Source organism: Taeniopygia guttata, chromosome 1A (assembly GCF_048771995.1).
Source record: "Taeniopygia guttata chromosome 1A, bTaeGut7.mat, whole genome shotgun sequence".
Lineage (NCBI taxonomy): Eukaryota > Metazoa > Chordata > Aves > Passeriformes > Estrildidae > Taeniopygia > Taeniopygia guttata.
The window spans coordinates 427581-444036 of NC_133025.1; the positions used below are offsets into that span (position 1 = coordinate 427581).

A 16456-nucleotide genomic window follows, 5' to 3' on the forward strand; every position below is an offset into this window, starting at 1 on the left:
GCATTAATTGCAGAGCTCAGCTGTGTGCCAGGACCGAGGCGCTGCTCCAGTTCAGTGCAATTTTCCATGCGCTGAGGAATTCCAGCAGCTCCCGAGGAGCTCAGAAGGTCAAAGCTCCGCTCTCCCGGCAGCGTTTTCACGCTCATCCAGCCGAGCGACAATCGGCCGGGGCTGGGCACGGACCAAACCTCTGGAGCGGCTCCCGGAGCGCGCGAGGCTGGAGCAGCATCCCCGGGAATGCGAGCTGGCAGGTGCCTGGATCTCCCTCCAAGCATCGGTGTCACACCAGCAGGCAGGAATTACACCAGAGGAATTGCAGCACTTAGCGGGAAGCGGCTGGGGAAGGATCTCGCACAGCCCTCTCTCGGGGGACGACTCCTGCCAGGCGGCAGATCCCGGTCTCGGCGCGGCAGATGGGCTGAGCGGGGCCTGCTCGGAGCAGCGCGGCCCCGGGGCCTCCCGGAGCTGCTGCCTCATGGAAAAGCTGCTCCGTAATTGCTGGCAAGCTCCTGCCCAGCTTCCCGGCCGGCTGCTCCAGCACCAGCCCGGCGCTCCGGGCTGCAGGCTGCTCCCGTTTCGCTGCCGAGCTGCTGCTCTCTGAGCCATCAGCAATTTCCTGGGATGCCAGCGGCTGTAATCCATACAGGAACCCAACCGTGCCAGCTCGCAAATGAGTCCAGCCCGGAGCAGGCCTTGTACCTGGCGCTGCCAGCTCCCCTGGGAGCGTTTGGGCATCTGCTCGTGCCAGGCAGGCACAGCAGAGCCCTTCCCTGGATCCCTACCAGCTGGAATTTAACGCCCTGCGCTGCCGGGGTGCACTCCAGAGGCACGGGTTAAACACCAAAGGGCCGCTTTTCCAGGACGAAATTACTCTGGGAGCAGTCCAGAGGCACGGGTTAAACACCAAAGGGCTGCTTTTCCAGGCAGGAATGACTCTGGGAGCGGCAGGAGGCTCGGGTTAAACACCAAAGGGCCGCTTTTCCAGGCAGGAATGACTCTGGGAGCAGTCCAGAGGCACGGGTTAAACACCAAAGGGCTGATTTTCCAGGCAGGAATGACTCTGGGAGCAGTCCAGAGGCACGGGTTAAACACCAAAGGGCTGATTTTCCAGGCAGGAATGACTCTGGGAGCAGTCCAGAGGCACGGGTTAAACACCAAAGGGCCGCTTTTCCAGGCAGGGATGACTCTGGGAGCAGTCCAGAGGCACGGGTTAAACACCAAAGGGCTGCTTTTCCAGGCAGGGATGACTCTGGGAGCAGTCCAGAGGCACGGGTTAAACACCAAAGGGCTGCTTTTCCAGGCAGGAATGACTGGGAGCAGTCCAGAGGCACGGGTTAAACACCAAAGGGCCGCTTTTCCAGGCAGGAATGACTGGGAGCAGTCCAGAGGCACGGGTTAAACACCAAAGGGCCGCTTTTCCAGGCAGGAATGACTCTGGGAGCAGTCCAGAGGCACGGGTTAAACACCGGAGGGCTGCTTTTCCAGGCAGGGATGACTTTGGGAGCGGCAGGAGGCTCGGCAGCCGCAGATGCAAGCGAATCAGTTTTCCCAATCAGTTTTCCCGGCGCAGCACTTGCTGCCCGGAGGGCACACTCCAGGTTCCCAGAACATGCTGACTGCACTCGTCTTCTCCCTGGAAGCGACTGCAGCTCCCATTAAATATTGATCCGGGAACTCCGGTGCCCCCGCACCTCCTCTCCTCGGCTCTGCCAATATTTAGAATCCATTAAAGTCGCGTGCGGAGCACTCGGAGCCGCCGCGGAAATCAGTTCGGTTACACAACCCGTGGCTGAGCCGCCGCGATCCCTGTAGCTGTAATTTAGCGGGAGCGGGCCCGGATGAGTTCATGGCTTTGTTCCTCGTTAATCTTTCATGCTCGCTGAGTGCGGAGCAATTTGTGTAGTACAAACCGCGACCTGCTCCGCGCGCATCCCGCCCGGCGCTCCCGGCGGCCGCGGCCTCGAAGCCAACCCTGCATCCCCGGGAACATCCCTGGGCTCCCCGCATTGTCCTCGTGGCACCCACGGGGACAAGGACAGCAAGGCGGGACACGGCGGGGCTCAGCCCAGCTGGGGATCCCCGGCTCCCCCAGAAGGATCACGGAATGCTGTGGGTGGGAAGGGGTCTCAGGGACCCTCCAGTGCCACCCTGCCATGGCAGGGACACCTCCCACTGTCCCAGGTGCTCCAGCCCCGGTGTCCAGCCTGGCCTTGGGCATTCCAGGGATCCAGGGGCTGCCACAGCACCGCAGCCGCAGGGATTTGTGCTGGTGGCTCCATCCCTGCATAGAGTTTGGCAAAGCCCACCCAGCCATTCCCGCCTGGAACACGCTCCCAGTGCCGGCCCCTCCTGCCAGCCCTCGCCTGGCAGGGCTGTGGCATCGCCCGCGCTCCCGAGGTGCCAGCGCAGCCTCTGCAGGGCCCGAGGAGCGCTCCCGGCTCCCGGCAAGGCGCTGCCAAGCCGAGCAGCCGCCCTCTTCCCAAAATCCAGCTGGCTGCTCCCTGGAAAAGCTCCCGGCGGACACCTGCAGACCATCTGTCGAGCGGCACCCACCGAGTGGGACCGCTCTCCACGGGTATCCAGGGTGGCTCCGAGCCGGGAGCAGCAGCTCTTTTCCAGGGATGGAGCAGCTGGGATTGCTAAAAACGGGTAGGATGGGATCTTTCCAGCTCCGTTCCCAGTTCTCCTGCAGGGCTATAAATCCAACTGGAACAGCCTCAAAAGCCGAGCTCCAGGGGCCGGGCCAGGCTGCCCTTGGGCCAAGGTCACTCCCTGCCCTTACTGCCTCCGGCAGGGCTGGCAGAGCTCCCGGCAGGTCGCTGGTGCAGAGCTCTTCCAATCCCACAGAAATATCCCAGGAAGCAGCCAGGCACCGGGAGAGGAGCAGAGAAGCACCAGCTTTGATGGGTATGGGGTAAAACACGCCCTGAAATCTGCTGGAATGTGTCAGGATGAGCAGCCACATCCACCACCCCTCCCCAAGGGAACACGGAGCAGCCACGACATTCCTGGCACACAAAAATCCCGAATCCCGGACTCAAACCCTGGGACCTCCAAGAGCAACTGGAACCCTGAAGCACCACAGCCCTGGAGTCACTGGGATCTGCAGGACGAAACCACGGGAATCCCACCTGGCACCACCCCGGGGCACCCAGGAACGTCCCACATTCCAGCCGGGATGCCAATCCCTGGCTGAGAGGTCCTGCAGGAGTGGGGCCTGGATCATCCAGCAGCTCCCTGCCTTTGGAACCACAGCAGAAAGCCAAGGAACCTGCATGCAGCTCCTCTGAGAACTGGAGCCCAAATCCGTTCTCCCTCTTTCTGAAGCCATTTCAGCTTTCCTGTGCCTCCAGCTTTTCCCTGCCGGGGTGGTGGCAGCTCTGGGAGGCTCCGGTCGCTCCAGAGGCCAGAGCAGGCAGAGCACCAGGATCCCTCACCCCAAATCCAGAGGGGCCCGGGATCCCTGCCCAGCACTGCTGTGGGGCAGAGGGACAGGAATGAGCTGCCAGCCAGGGGAAATATGGAAAACCAGAGAGCCTCAGCTTTGCATCCCTGGAAAAGAAGTCTGGAAGTGTCCCAGGGCCGTCCCGACAATCCCTGGAGAAATCCCACACCTGCAGTGCCAGCCTGATCCCGGCTGTGCAGGTGGGATGAGGGAGTCCTGGAGCAGCTGGGAAAGGAGCTGGGAAATCTCTGCTCCCGATCCCACTTCCAGGGCTCCCAAAAGCTCCCAAAGCCCGGAGCCCCGGCAGCCTCCACGTCCCTGCCCCGGCCGGGAGCACTGCCCCAGTTCCAGCTTCCAGCTCCCAGCCCACCCCCAGCAGGCTGCTCGTTCCCTGCTCCTCCCGTTGAATCAGGATCCATGTGTTCGACTCCCCCTCCTCCAGAGAATTCCCAATTAAGAGATCAATTTAGATAAATTGGGGATTGGAGCAGATTTGTGCTGCAACTGCCGCAATCCAGAAAATTCCACCGGAGCGGCTGATGGGGCCTGGAATGTGACTGTCCAAGGGCACGAGTTGGTGACTGGGAAAGGGAATGGAAACATCCCAAACTCGGGGAACAGCGGTGGCACCGACACCCAGGTGTCACCAAGCCATGAGGCAGAGTCACCACGGCTGGACCCAGCAGCTCTGAGCCCTCCTCGCTCTTCCTGGGAATTGGCTCTTCCTCCACCCCACAGAACTGCCAGGCACGGCTCAGCTCCGCCTCTGGATGGACCCGAGGCCAGCAAACTGCTCCAGGGAGCAGGATGGAGCCATCTCCATCTCCATCTCCATCTCCATCTCCATCTCCATCTCCATCTCCATCTCCATCTCCTGCTCCATCTCCATCTCCATCTCCATCTCCATCTCCACCTCCATCTCCATCTCCTGCTCCATCTCCATCTCCATCTCCATCTCCTGCTCCATCTCCATCTCCATCTCCATCTCCATCTCCATCTCCTGCTCCATCTCCATCTCCTGCTCCATCTCCATCTCCATCTCCTGCTCCATCTCCATCTCCATCTCCATCATCTCCATCTCCATCGGCAGGATGGATCCCAAACCCCAGCATCCTCAGCTCGGGGGCTGGGTGCTGGGTGCCGGCAGCACCTTGGGAACAGCTTCCCTGCATCCACAGGCACCTGGAGCATCCCAAAGACTGGAGCATCCCATATTCGCAGCCCCAGATGGGGGCTGCATCCCAGGGAGAGGTTCCAGCTTTCCCAGGGAGATTCTGCCATCCCAGTAAGAGTTTCCAGCCATCCCAGTAAGAGTTTCCAGCCCTTCCAGTGAGTTTCCAGCCATCCCAGTGAGTTTCCAGTCCTTCAAGTGAGGTTTTCCAGCCCTTCCAGTGAGTTTTGAGCCATCCCAGTAAGAGTTTCCAGCCATCCCAGTGAGTTTCCAGCCCTTCTAATGAGGTTTTCCAGCCCTTCCAGTGAGTTTTGAGCCATCCCAGTAAGAGTTTCCAGCCATTCCAGTAAGAGTCTAGCCTTTCCAGTAAGAGTTTCCAGCCATTCCAGTGAGTTTCCAGCCATCCCAGTGAGTTTCCAACTATCCTGATGAAGATTTCAACCACCCAGGTGAGGTTTTCCAGCTGTTCCCACACCCCCTGGGATCCGTCTCCATCCCGATCCGCGTCGCTCCCGGACAGAGCCGAGCGCTGGGCACGTTCCGGCCGTCGCTCCCGGGATTCATCCAGCACTGGGAGATGAAAGGCTGGAGATGAAAGGCTGCAGGATCCCATCACACTCCGTTTTCCGTCTGTCACTTCCCATCTCCTCCATCCCGAGCCGTGGGAGCAGCAATTAGCGCCCGGCAGGTCGGGATGGGATTCCCGACGGAGCTGTGATATCCCGGTGCTCCTGCTCCGGCAGGGATGAGGGGGTGGGAAGAGCCCACAGAGGGGCACTGAGGGGAAAAGCCTTCTCCTGGAATCAGCCCTAAGTGTATTTTACGCATTTTATATTTTATATTAGACAAAGGCATGCATGTTCCTAGAATTTCTATGGATCCCGGGATCCCTGAGGCTGGGAAAGCCCTCCAAGGTCACTGAGTCCAAGCTGTGCCTGTTTCCCTCCTTGTCCCCAGCCCAGAGCCCTGAGTGCCACATCCAGGAATTCCTTGGACACCTCCAGCCATGGGGACTCCAAATTTCCCCTGCCAAGGCCTGACCCCCTTTCCATGGGGAAATTCCTGCTGCTGTCCCCCCTGAGGCTGCCCTGGCCCAGCCCGAGGCCGTTCCCTCTCCTCCTGTCCCTGTTCCCGTCCCTAGGCCTGACCCCTCCACTGGTGGATTTTCAATAAACGCTCAGAAGTTATAAATATTCCCATGGATTTTCTGTAAATCCTGACACATCCCACAGACGTGCCCACGGAGAGATGTCCATGCTGACATTCGATCCATAAACAGATGTGTGCACACTCCCTGAGCCCTGGATCCACCTCTGGAATAGCAGCCGGGATGGGGGTCCCCACCCTGAGCCCCAGCGAGGGTGGGTTTGGTCCCTTGCGGAATTCTTGGATGTTTTTTCCATAATTTTAACTGCTGGTATGGAAGGGAGGAGCAAACCCATCATTAATTGCACTGCCAGGTAATTAATGATAGTGCCAGGGACAGAAACATGACAGAACTACGGAAGGATGAAACCCAGGGAGAAATAATTGGGATTTAACGGGAGCATCCCAGGCCAGAGGGACCTTGGGGAGACCCCAGTGGAGAGCAACTGGGACCAGTACAGGAAACAAAACCTCCCAGTCTGGGTGCCCAAGGCAGGGCTGGCACAGACCCGGAGCCAGGACCAGCCCGAGGAGGAGGAGGAGGAGGAGGAGGAAGCAGAGGGAAGCAGTTCTTCCTCTGAGGACTGGGAATTCCACCCTTCCCAGGGGGCTCTGGCAGCAGAACCCGGCCCCCAACAAACCCTGGATGTGCCCTAAGGGCGCAGCTGATTCCAAATGCTGATCCCAATCCATGGGAACAGCCAGGGACAGACACAGAGCAGCCACAGGGCTGCGATCCCGGGACCTCGGGGTGCTGGGATGTGACCCTGGAGAGCTGGGATGTGGCACTGACACACTGGGATGTGACACTGGAGTGCTGGGATGTGACCCTGGGGCGCTGGGATGTGACACTGGCGCACTGGGATGTGACCCTGGCGCACTGGGATGTGACCCTGGGGTGCTGGGATGTGACACTGGAGCACTGGGATGTGACATTGGAGCACTGGGATGTGACACTGAAGCGCTGGGATGTGACCCTGGAGTGCTGGGATGTGACACTGGAGCACTGGGATGTGGCACTGGCGCACTGGGATGTGGCACTGGCGCACTGGGATGTGGCACTGGCACACTGGGATGTGACACTGGCACACTGGGATGTGACCCTGGCACACAGGGATGTGACATTGGAGCACTGGGATGTGACACTGGCGCACTGGGATGTGGCACTGGCGCACTGGGATGTGGCACTGGCGCACTAGGATGTGACACTGGAGCGCTGGGATGTGACCCAGGGGAGTTGTGATGTGGCACTGGCACACTGGGATGTGACACTGGCGCACTGGGATGTGGCACTGGCGCACTGGGATGTGACCCTGGGACGCAGAGATGCACAGGGACACCCCGGGTTCGGGGGCACGGAGCCCTCGCTGAGGGGGCCCCGGGAGCTCCGGAATTCAGGAGAAGCCGAGCACGGCGCGTTCCCAGCGGATCCATCCGGCAGCGGGCGGCCGCTGCCTTTCCGCAGTCTCCTTGGAGACTGCGCCGCTCCGGAGGGGATCCCGCTGCTCCCGCTGCTCCCGCTGCTCCCGCTGCTCCCGAGCCCCCGGCAGCTCCCAGCCCCGCCGGCTGATGCCAGAGGAGCAGCGGGAAGAGGCCGATCTGGGAATGTGTCCATAACTCCGTGTGGCCAGGACACGGCGGCGTGCAGGGAGGCAGGAATCTCCCAATTCCCGTTCCCACAGCAACGCGGGGTCACCTCGGGAGCTGCGCCCTCGGCACGGCCAGGCCAGCTCCAGGATGGAAAACAGCCTGGAAAAGGTGGGTTTGGAGCAATCCTGGCTCGGCCCCCATCGTGTGCACGGGCAGGAGCCTTCCCAGGAGCCCTCCCGGCATCTCCAGAGGTGCTGGAGGAGGAGGAAGAGGAGAAGAAGGAGGAGGAGGAGGAGGAGGAGGATGTGCCAGGAACAAGGCAGGCGCTCTGAGGGTCTCGGGGGCTCCGTGATCCCACAGCTCCGAGCGCATCAGCCACGGAGGGAACGGAGGAACAGAGGAACAGCAGCAGCAGCAGCACGGGGATAAACCCCTGCCCTGAGGAGCCCCTGATGGACCGGGATCACCGGGAGACGGCGGGAAGTGCCCGGCTCCTGCACCACAGCGTGTCCCAGAAAGGGACACAGGGATCAGAGCCACAGCCTGGCTCCCGAACAGCTCCAGGGCTTGCAGTGGGATGGAGACTCAGTGAAGAGGAATCATTCCCTCATCCTGCTTTCTGGAACAGCTCCAAAGCTGCAAGGAGGGTCAAGGAGACAGCAGGACCCATTCCTCATCCTGGCTCCTGGAGCAGCTCCGGAGCTCTGGGCAGAGTCAGGGACACTCTGTGTGTGACACAGGGACCGATCCCCCATCCCAGCTCCTGGAGCAGCCCTGGAGCTGTGAGGGGATGAAGGAGACTCTGTGACACAGGGACCGATCCCCATCCCAGCTCCTGGAGCAGCCCCGGAGCTGTGAGGGGATGAAGGACACTCCGTGTGTGACACAGGGACCGATCCCCCATCCCAGCTCCTGGAGCAGTCCCGGAGCTGCGGGCAGGGCCAAGGGCGCTCAGCGTGTGCCGCACGGACCGGAGCCACATCCCGTGTCCCAGCCCAGTCCCGGAGCGGAGCGGGGCCAAGGGCGCTCCGTGCCCGATCCCAGCTGATCCCGATCCCAGCTGATCCCGATCCCAGCTGATCCCAATCCCAGCTGATCCCGATCCCAGCTGATCCCGATCCCAGCTGATCCCGATCCCAGCTGATCCCGGCGCTTTCATGTCCCTGCCGCGCGCTCGGCGCCGGCTCCAGCCCGGGAGAGCCTCAAAGGCAGAGAGCAGGGAGCAAACTGTGCGGGAACAATGCGGCCTTTTCCAGCCCTTCCCAGCGGTCCAGACCCCATCAGGTCACGGCAGCTGCTCCTCCCGGAGCCCGGCCAGCCCCACGGCCCAGCGGAAGGAGAACTGAGGATTCCCCCGCTCGGAATCGCCTCCAGCACTGCACAGCCTCCCGTGCTGCTCCACGGAGGGCGTGGGGCCACAGGAACACAGATGTTCCCTAAGGAACATCCCACACCCCCAGCTGGGAGCACCCGCGGAGCAGAGGGGAAACTGAGGCACGAGAAGAGGGGCGGCTCCATCTCCATGCAGCCACCAGCGCATGTTCCAGCCCTTCCCAGGCCTCCTGCATCCCTGGGATGGGCTCCCACCGCAAGGGAGAGAGGGCATGGTCACCCCAGAGGGAGCAGGAGCCCCACGGGAGGGGTCTCAACACAGAGCTGACCCTGGCCCAGCCCCTTCCCATCGTCTTCCCGTCCCCTCCCTGTCCCCACAGTGTCCCCAGGCGCTGTCCCCTCCCTGTGCCCCGTCCCTGCAGTGTCCCAGGCGCTGTCCCCTCCTGTGCCCCGTCCCCCCGGTGTCACCTGGGCGCTGTCCCCCTCGAGCCGAGGTGGCCGGATGCTGGACAGGTGAATGGTTTTGTGGTCCCCGGAGTTGAGCTTCACCACGATGGCGTCGGCGTTGAGCACCTGCATCACCTGGGGACAGAGACAGAGCTGAGCATGGGGACAGCAGCTACCCGGGCACACCAAGGGCCAGGTGCCACCGTGACACCGGCTCTGCCACCCTGACGCCCATCCCTGGCACAGTCAGCAGCTCCAGCCCCATCCTGGCTGTCACCAGGGGAATGTGGCTCCTGGGATGGTGACATGTGGCACCCCAGGGCACTGCCAGCCGTGTGTGCCCTCTGCCAGGGCTCAGCCCCCTGGGTTTCACTCCAGAGGCAGCTCCAGAGGGGCAGGAGCACCAGCTGGATGTTGGACACTGGACAAGGGATGATGCTCCGGGAGGAGAGAGCAAGGACAGTCCGTGGTGGAGCCAAACTAATCAGGATCATAAAGTCAGGGAATGCTGGAACGGTTCAGGTGGTCAGGGAGCCCAGAGCCCCTCCAGTGCCACCCTGCCATGGCAGGGACACCTCCCACTGCCCCAGGCTGCTCCAGCCCCAGTGTCCAGCCTGGCCTTGGGCACTGCCAGGGATCCAGGGGCAGCCCCAGCTGCTCTGGCAATCCCAGCCCAGCCAGGAATTCCTCATTCCCAATCTCCCATCCATGGCTGCCCTCTGGCAGTGGGAGCCATTCCCTGTGTCCTGTCCCTCCAGGCCTTGTCCCCAGTCCCTCTGCAGCTCTCCTGGAGCCCCTTCAGGCCCTGCCAGGGGCTCTGAGCTCTCCTGGATCCTTCTCCTCTCCAGGGGAGCACCCCCAGCTCTCCCAGCCTGGCTCTAGGCAAAGAGGGGGGGGGCAGGAGTATCCCAGTGGGGTTCAGGACACACGAGTTTAACATTCCCAGTCTCCAGGCCAGCTGAGTGGAGCTGCTGGATATTCCCAGTGGCAGGACAGGAACCTGCCCCTGCCTGCTCCCAGCACAACCCAGTCCCCCCAGTCCGAAAGGCTCCCACTGCAGCTTACACCACGATCCCAATCCCACACATTCCTGGAGCCACGAGGGAGGCAGGAGCTGACCCCAGCCCAGCCCTCTTTGCCCGGGCCGGAGGGAGAGCAGGATTTAAGGAATTCAGATCCGAGCAGACGCCAAGGATTGCCAGGGCACAGCAAAGCCCCCGGGAACGCCCCGGCCTCTCCCGGCTCCCAGCTCCTGGATGTTTCCTCGGCAGGAGCAGCCCAAAGCCGTGTGCCTGCCAAGTGGAGTAATCCAATCTCACGCTCCAGGGCACCCAGGGGCGAGGAGGGAGCCCAAGACTTGGGAAGAGCGGGATGCGAGCGGAGCTGCGGCAGCCAGGGCGCTGCGGGTCAGCTCCGGGGGCACATCCCGCGCTCCATTACACATCCAGCACATGCTTCCCCGGAGCCCGCAGCCCGGGAGCCGCGGTCACATCTCATTTGCTCCCTGGCAGGAGGCAGCCGCGGCCAGCGGCTCCCGAGGCACGGCCCGGCTCCGGGAGGAGCAGCGGCGGGACCGGCCCGGCCCCGGGGCCCCTCCCGGCAGGGCGAACCCGCGGGACCCGAGCGGGAGCGGGATGGGCCGGCGGCCAGGGGTGCGGGACACGGGGGGAAGCAGCACATGGATGCACCGGGATACGGGATACAGCAGGATACGGGATGTAGGACACGGCAGGCAGCAGCACATGGATGTAGCAGAACATGGGATGCACCAGGATACGGGATACAGCAGGATACAGATATAGGACACGGGATGTAGCAGCACATGGATGCAGCAGAACATGGGATGCAGCAGGACATGAGATGCAGCAGGACATGAGATGCAGCAGGACTTGGGATGCAGCAGGACACAGGATGCAGCAGAATATGAGATGCAGTAGGACATGAGATGCAGCAAAACATGGATGTAGAATATGGGATGCAGCAGGATACAGGATGAAGCAGGATACAGGATATAAGACATGCATGGAATGTAGCAGGACACAGGACGCAGCAGGACATGGGATGCAGCAGCACATGGATGTAGCAGAATATGGGATGCAGCAGAACATGGATGTAGAATATGGGATGCAGCAGGATACAGGATATAAGACATGGGATGTAGGACACAGGAGGCAGCAGGACATGAATGTAGCAGAATATGGGATACAGCAAGATACAGGATGTAGGACATGGGATGCAGCAGGACATGGATGCAACAGGACATGGGCTGTAGGACATGGGATGTAGGACAGGGGATGCAGGACATGGGATGCAGCAGGACACAGGATGCAGCAGGGCATGTGATATAGGATACAGGAGGCAGCAGGACATGGGCAGAGCAGATTATGGGATGCAGCAGGACATGCAGCAGGACAGAGATGTAGGACACAGGATGCAGCAGGACACAGCACCTGGAACAGGGACATTGTGTCTCCCAGGCAGGACAGAGCTGGGGGACAGCAGGAGCCGAGAGGGACCTCCAGGGCCTCTGACCCAGTTACAGAAGGGTCCCTGCAGGACATGGGATCAGCGGGATACGGGATGCTGGAGGACAAGGGACACAGGATACAGGACATGTGGCACAGTAGGATGTGGGACACAAGACAAGGGACACAACAGGACGTGGGACACAGCAAGATGTGGGATACAGCAAGACGTGGGGCACAGCAGGACCTGGGGCACAGCAGGACCTGGGGCACAGCAGGAGGTGGGATACAGGACACAGGATAAGGGACACAGAAGGACAAACACGGGGCACAGCAGGACACGGGACCCGGAGCCAGGGCTCCCACGGGATGCCAGTCCCAGGCAGGACAGAGCAGGGTGGCACGAGGGGCATGCCCAGGTGCCCACCCTCCCTGGCAGCCGCTCCCTGCTCCTGCTGGAGCCGCAGGGAGGGCAGGAGGGTCACAGGGGGTGACACTGTGACAGAATGGACAACCCAGCACCACCCCGGGGCCGGGGCTTTTGTCTCCTGCCACCTTCCCAGCCCGCCGCAGCCACTTCCCTTATCCAATATTTATTGTGGCTTCTCCTGCCTGCGAGAGGCCCTTTGATAACGGGATTGGAAGGATTATTTTTTTAAAGCTCTGCAGCTGTTTCTTGCAGAGCCAGCACGCTCCGGCTGCTGCTTCCCACGTCCCCCGGGCTGGGAGCAGGGAGGGCAGCCCGGAATGTCCCTGTGGCAGCGGCCAGGCCCGGCCACGCTGGCCACCCCCATCCCATCTCTGCTCCAGGGCACCGAGCTCGCAGCCCTCCCCTGTCCACATTTATCAGGGAAGACGTTTTCCCTCACTGCGAGAGCTGGGCCCAGCAAAGCCTCCAGGCTTCCACCCCGGGCTTTGCTTGTCCCCAGTACTGGGGCACACAGGGAGGGAGAACTGGGACCAGTACAGGAAACAAAACCTTCCAGTCTGGGTGCCCCAGGCAGGGCTAGCACAGACCCGGAGCCAGGACCAGCCCGAGGAGGAGGAGGAGGAGGAGGAGGAGGAGGAGGAAGCAGAGGGAAGCAGTTCTTCCTCTGAGGACCGGGAATTTCACCCTTCCCAGGGGGCTCTGGCAGCAGAACCCTGCCCCCAACAAACCCTGGATGTGCCCTAAGGGACATCGCAGCTGATTCCAAATGCTGATCCCAATCCATGGGAACAGCCAGGGACAGACACAGAGCAGCCACAGGGCCGTGATCCCGGGACCTCGGGGTGCTGGGATGTGACACTGGGGGGCTGGGCTGTGACACTGGGGTGCTGGGATGTGACATTGGAGCACTAGGATGTGACACTGGGGTGCTGGGATGTGACACAGGGGAGTTGTGATGTGACACTGGGGTGCTGGGATGTGACCGTGGGGGGCTGGGATGTGACCCTGGGGTGCCAGGGGTTCCACCTTTAGGGCTGGTTTCCCTGGGAGCTGGGGAGGACAAGGACCTGGGCACCATGGGGACCACGGGGACATGTCCCCATCCCAAGGCTCCTGAGCGCTGTGCTCCTAGGACAGCATCCCTGTCCCGGGACAGCCGCCACTCTTGGCATGCACAGGGAGCATCCCCAGGGCTGAGGGTGACCTCCAGCACCCCAACAAGGACGGCGGCACGCGGGGAGCCAGAGCCCAGCACCAGCAGAGGCTCGAGTGTCCCCGTATCCCAAAAATGTCCTTCCCGGGGGCTTTGGCAGGGTCTGGCACTCGGCTCAGCTCAGGAGCAGCCCCCGCGCTCGGCTCTGGCACATCCCCCGAGCCCCGGGAGGATTTGGCCGCGGCCGGAGCTCCCAGCAAAGGGAACGAGAGGCAGGAGCGGAGGAGCTCCCAGCAAAGGGAACGGAGCTCCCAGCAAAGGGGACGGAAGGCAGGACCGGAGGAGCTCCCAGCAAAGGGAACAAAAGGCAGGACCGGAGGAGCCGGGCCGGCCCAGGACGGGCCCGGGGCTGCCGCAGCCCCCGCTGCAGAGGACGGCTCCAGCCCAGCGCAGGCACGGCTCCGCAGCGTGCCCCAAATCCCGCTGCTCCAAGCCGAGCTGACGCAGGGATTTCGGGACAGAGCCTCCAGCCCCTCTGACATCTCCATCCCCCCGCTTCTCCTCCTCGCCCCTCACCAGCGCAAACCCACAAGCGAGGCCGAGCCCCCCTGCGCCCCCAGCCCCGGAGCCCGTTTGCCGCGGTCCATCAGCGGTGCAAAGGCAGGCTGGATCTTCCTCCTCCTCCTCCTCCTCCTGCTCCCCCGCCCCTCGCAGCCCCTTCCAGCAGCTCCTGCGTCAGCTCTGCCGCTGCGAACGAGCCCCGCTGTGCCGAGCACGGAGGCGGCTCCGGCGCCATCCCTGCCCGCCCGGCACCGGCACCGGCACCGCCACCGGCACCGGCACAGCCCCGGGGACACCGGACCCTGCCCCGCTGCGGGACCGGCGCTGGCACCGCCGCCGCGTGGGCATCCGTCCTGGTTTTCCCTGTCGCTTACAATTCCGGGCAAGGGCGGCGGGGCGGGGGCGGGGGGAAACCAGAAAAAAAAAGCCCCCAAAGTGACACCGAAATGAAATGCGGGGGCGCTGCGGCTGCCAAAGGCCGAATTCCAAGAGCGGGATCGACCCAACAGGCGGAGAAATTCCACGTCTCCTCCCCCAAAATCAGGACGCGGTCTTTGCGGCGCTGGGGGGCTCCCAGGGAACCCGAACCCTGCCGGAGCGGAACCGGGAGCGGAACCGGGAGCGGAACCGGCCCGGGGGTACCCCGCAGAGCCAGGGAATCGGGGCACCCTGCAGGCTCTGCCCCCCAAGCCGCGGGATCCCACTCCACAGCTCCGGGGTCAGTCCCACGTTCCCAGGGGAAAGCTGGATCCCCACGGCTCCTGGGGATGGGGAAAGCTGGATCCCCACGGCTCCTGGGGATGGGGGAGATGCTGCCGATCCCAAAGGCACCCCGGACATCCCTGCACAGAGGCTGGGGGAGCCCCGCCCGCTGCTATCCCACAAAATCCCGGCGTCTTGGGAGTGCTGGGAGCATCCAGCCGCCCCCTCCAGCAGCTGAGCGGAGCGTGACTGACGGCCCTGGCACAGCTCCTGGCACAGCTCCTGGCACAGCTCCTGGCACAGCTCCTGGCACAGCTCCTGGCACAGCTCCTGGCACAGCCGCTGCCAGCGGCGCTTCCCGGCTTCCAGCGCCGGCACACGGCCCTGCCGTGCCCACGGGACACCTGCCCAGGTGCCATTTGTCACCGCCACGGGGAGGGCACAGCCACGTCCTTATCTCGAGGGATGGGCTCTCCACTCCGGCCTCCCGGAGCCCCTCCGAGCTTGGTGTCCCTGCGCTGCTCCCACAGGGAATGCCCAGCAAACCCTTCCTGGTCTGGGCGGGTTCTGGGAGCTCTGCTCCTGTGCCAGCCACATCCGAGCCACCAGAGCGAGCACAGGAGTCATTCCCAACCTCATCCCGGCACACACGAGCTGGCGGCACACAGGGATCAGCTCTGAGCAGCCACAGGAGCTCCTGGCTGTCCCGGCAGCTCCCGAGCTTTTCCATGGTGCTCCGTTCAACCCCCGGCACCCAGCAGTGCCCCAGGAGCTGCCGGCTTGATCCCATCCCTGCTTTCCCCAGGAGCTGCCGGGCTTGGTCCCATTCCTGCATCCCCCCAGGAGCTGCCAGGCTTGATCCCATTCCTGCTATTCCCCAGCAGCTGCCAGGCTTGATCCCATTCCTCCTTTTCCCCAGGAGCTGCCAGGCTTGATCCCATTCCTGCTTTTCCCCAGGAGCTGCCAGGCTTGGTCCCATTCCTGCATCCCCCCAGGAGCTGCCAGGCTTTATCCCATTCCTGCATCCCCCCAGGAGCAGCCAGGCGAGGCCGGGTTGCTCGGACACGATCCCGATCCCGATCCCGGCAGGAGCGGAGCGGCTGGAAGGATCCGACCCTGCGCAGGGACCAGGCCGACTTCCCAGGGAAATTCCAGCAGCTCCGGAGCCGCGGCCATCCTGGGCGAGGCGGCAGCTCCATCTAGTGGGGCTGATCCCACGGATCCCGCCCGGATCCCGCAGCTCCCGCATCCCACAGGGATCATCCCTCGCATCCCACAGGGATCATCCCACGCACCTCCACCTCCCTCCTGCACCGGCTGCGCCCGCGGATCCAACGCCGGGGCAGGGATCCCCGGGTATCCATGGGCAGGGATCCTGGGTTATCCATGGGCAGGGATCCCTGGGTATCCATGGGCAGGGATCCTGGGTTATCCATGGGCAGGGATCCTGGGGGTATCCATGGGGAGAGATCCCCGGGTATCCATGGGCAGGGATCCCGGGGTATCCATGGGCAGGGAACACACCAGCACCCACCACGAGAGGGGTTCAGCAGAATCTCCAGCTTTTGGGAGAAATGGGAACATATCCATGGGATATCATCCACCTGGGAGGATCAGGAATTGATCCGTGGGGCAGCCACTGCCCTGGGAGGATCGGGAATTGATCCGTGGGGCAGCCATTCCCCTGGGAGGATCAGGAATTGATCCGTGGGGCAGCCAATCCCCTAGAAGGATCGGGAATTGATCCGTGGGGCAGCCACTGCCCTGGGAGCGTCAGGAATCACTCGAGGTGCAAGCCCACCCCTGTGGCCCTGGCTGACCAGAGTGAGGTCCAGGACACCCCCAGTCCATGCAAACCCCAAAAACCAGAGCCCCTCTCCCAGGGCTCTTCCCTTCTCCTGGCACCTCTTTCCACTCCTGCCCGGGGATCCATGGCCGGGATCCAGCCAAGGGAACCCCTCTGGGGTTTGCCCAACCCCACGGAGAGGCCAGACTGGGAGCTGGGCACCCCGTC

General features: G+C 62.8%; 1 protein-coding gene across 1 annotated transcript in view; it reads right to left on the reverse strand.

The window, feature by feature from the left end:
- Positions 1 to 16456, reverse strand: part of SND1 (staphylococcal nuclease and tudor domain containing 1) — a 73260-nt gene that overhangs the window by 44785 nt on the left and 12019 nt on the right. The window contains exon 10 of the mRNA XM_041720641.2: positions 9153 to 9266. Coding sequence (XP_041576575.1) covers positions 9153 to 9266 — 114 coding nt within the window. The remainder of the gene's footprint in view (positions 1 to 9152; positions 9267 to 16456) is intronic.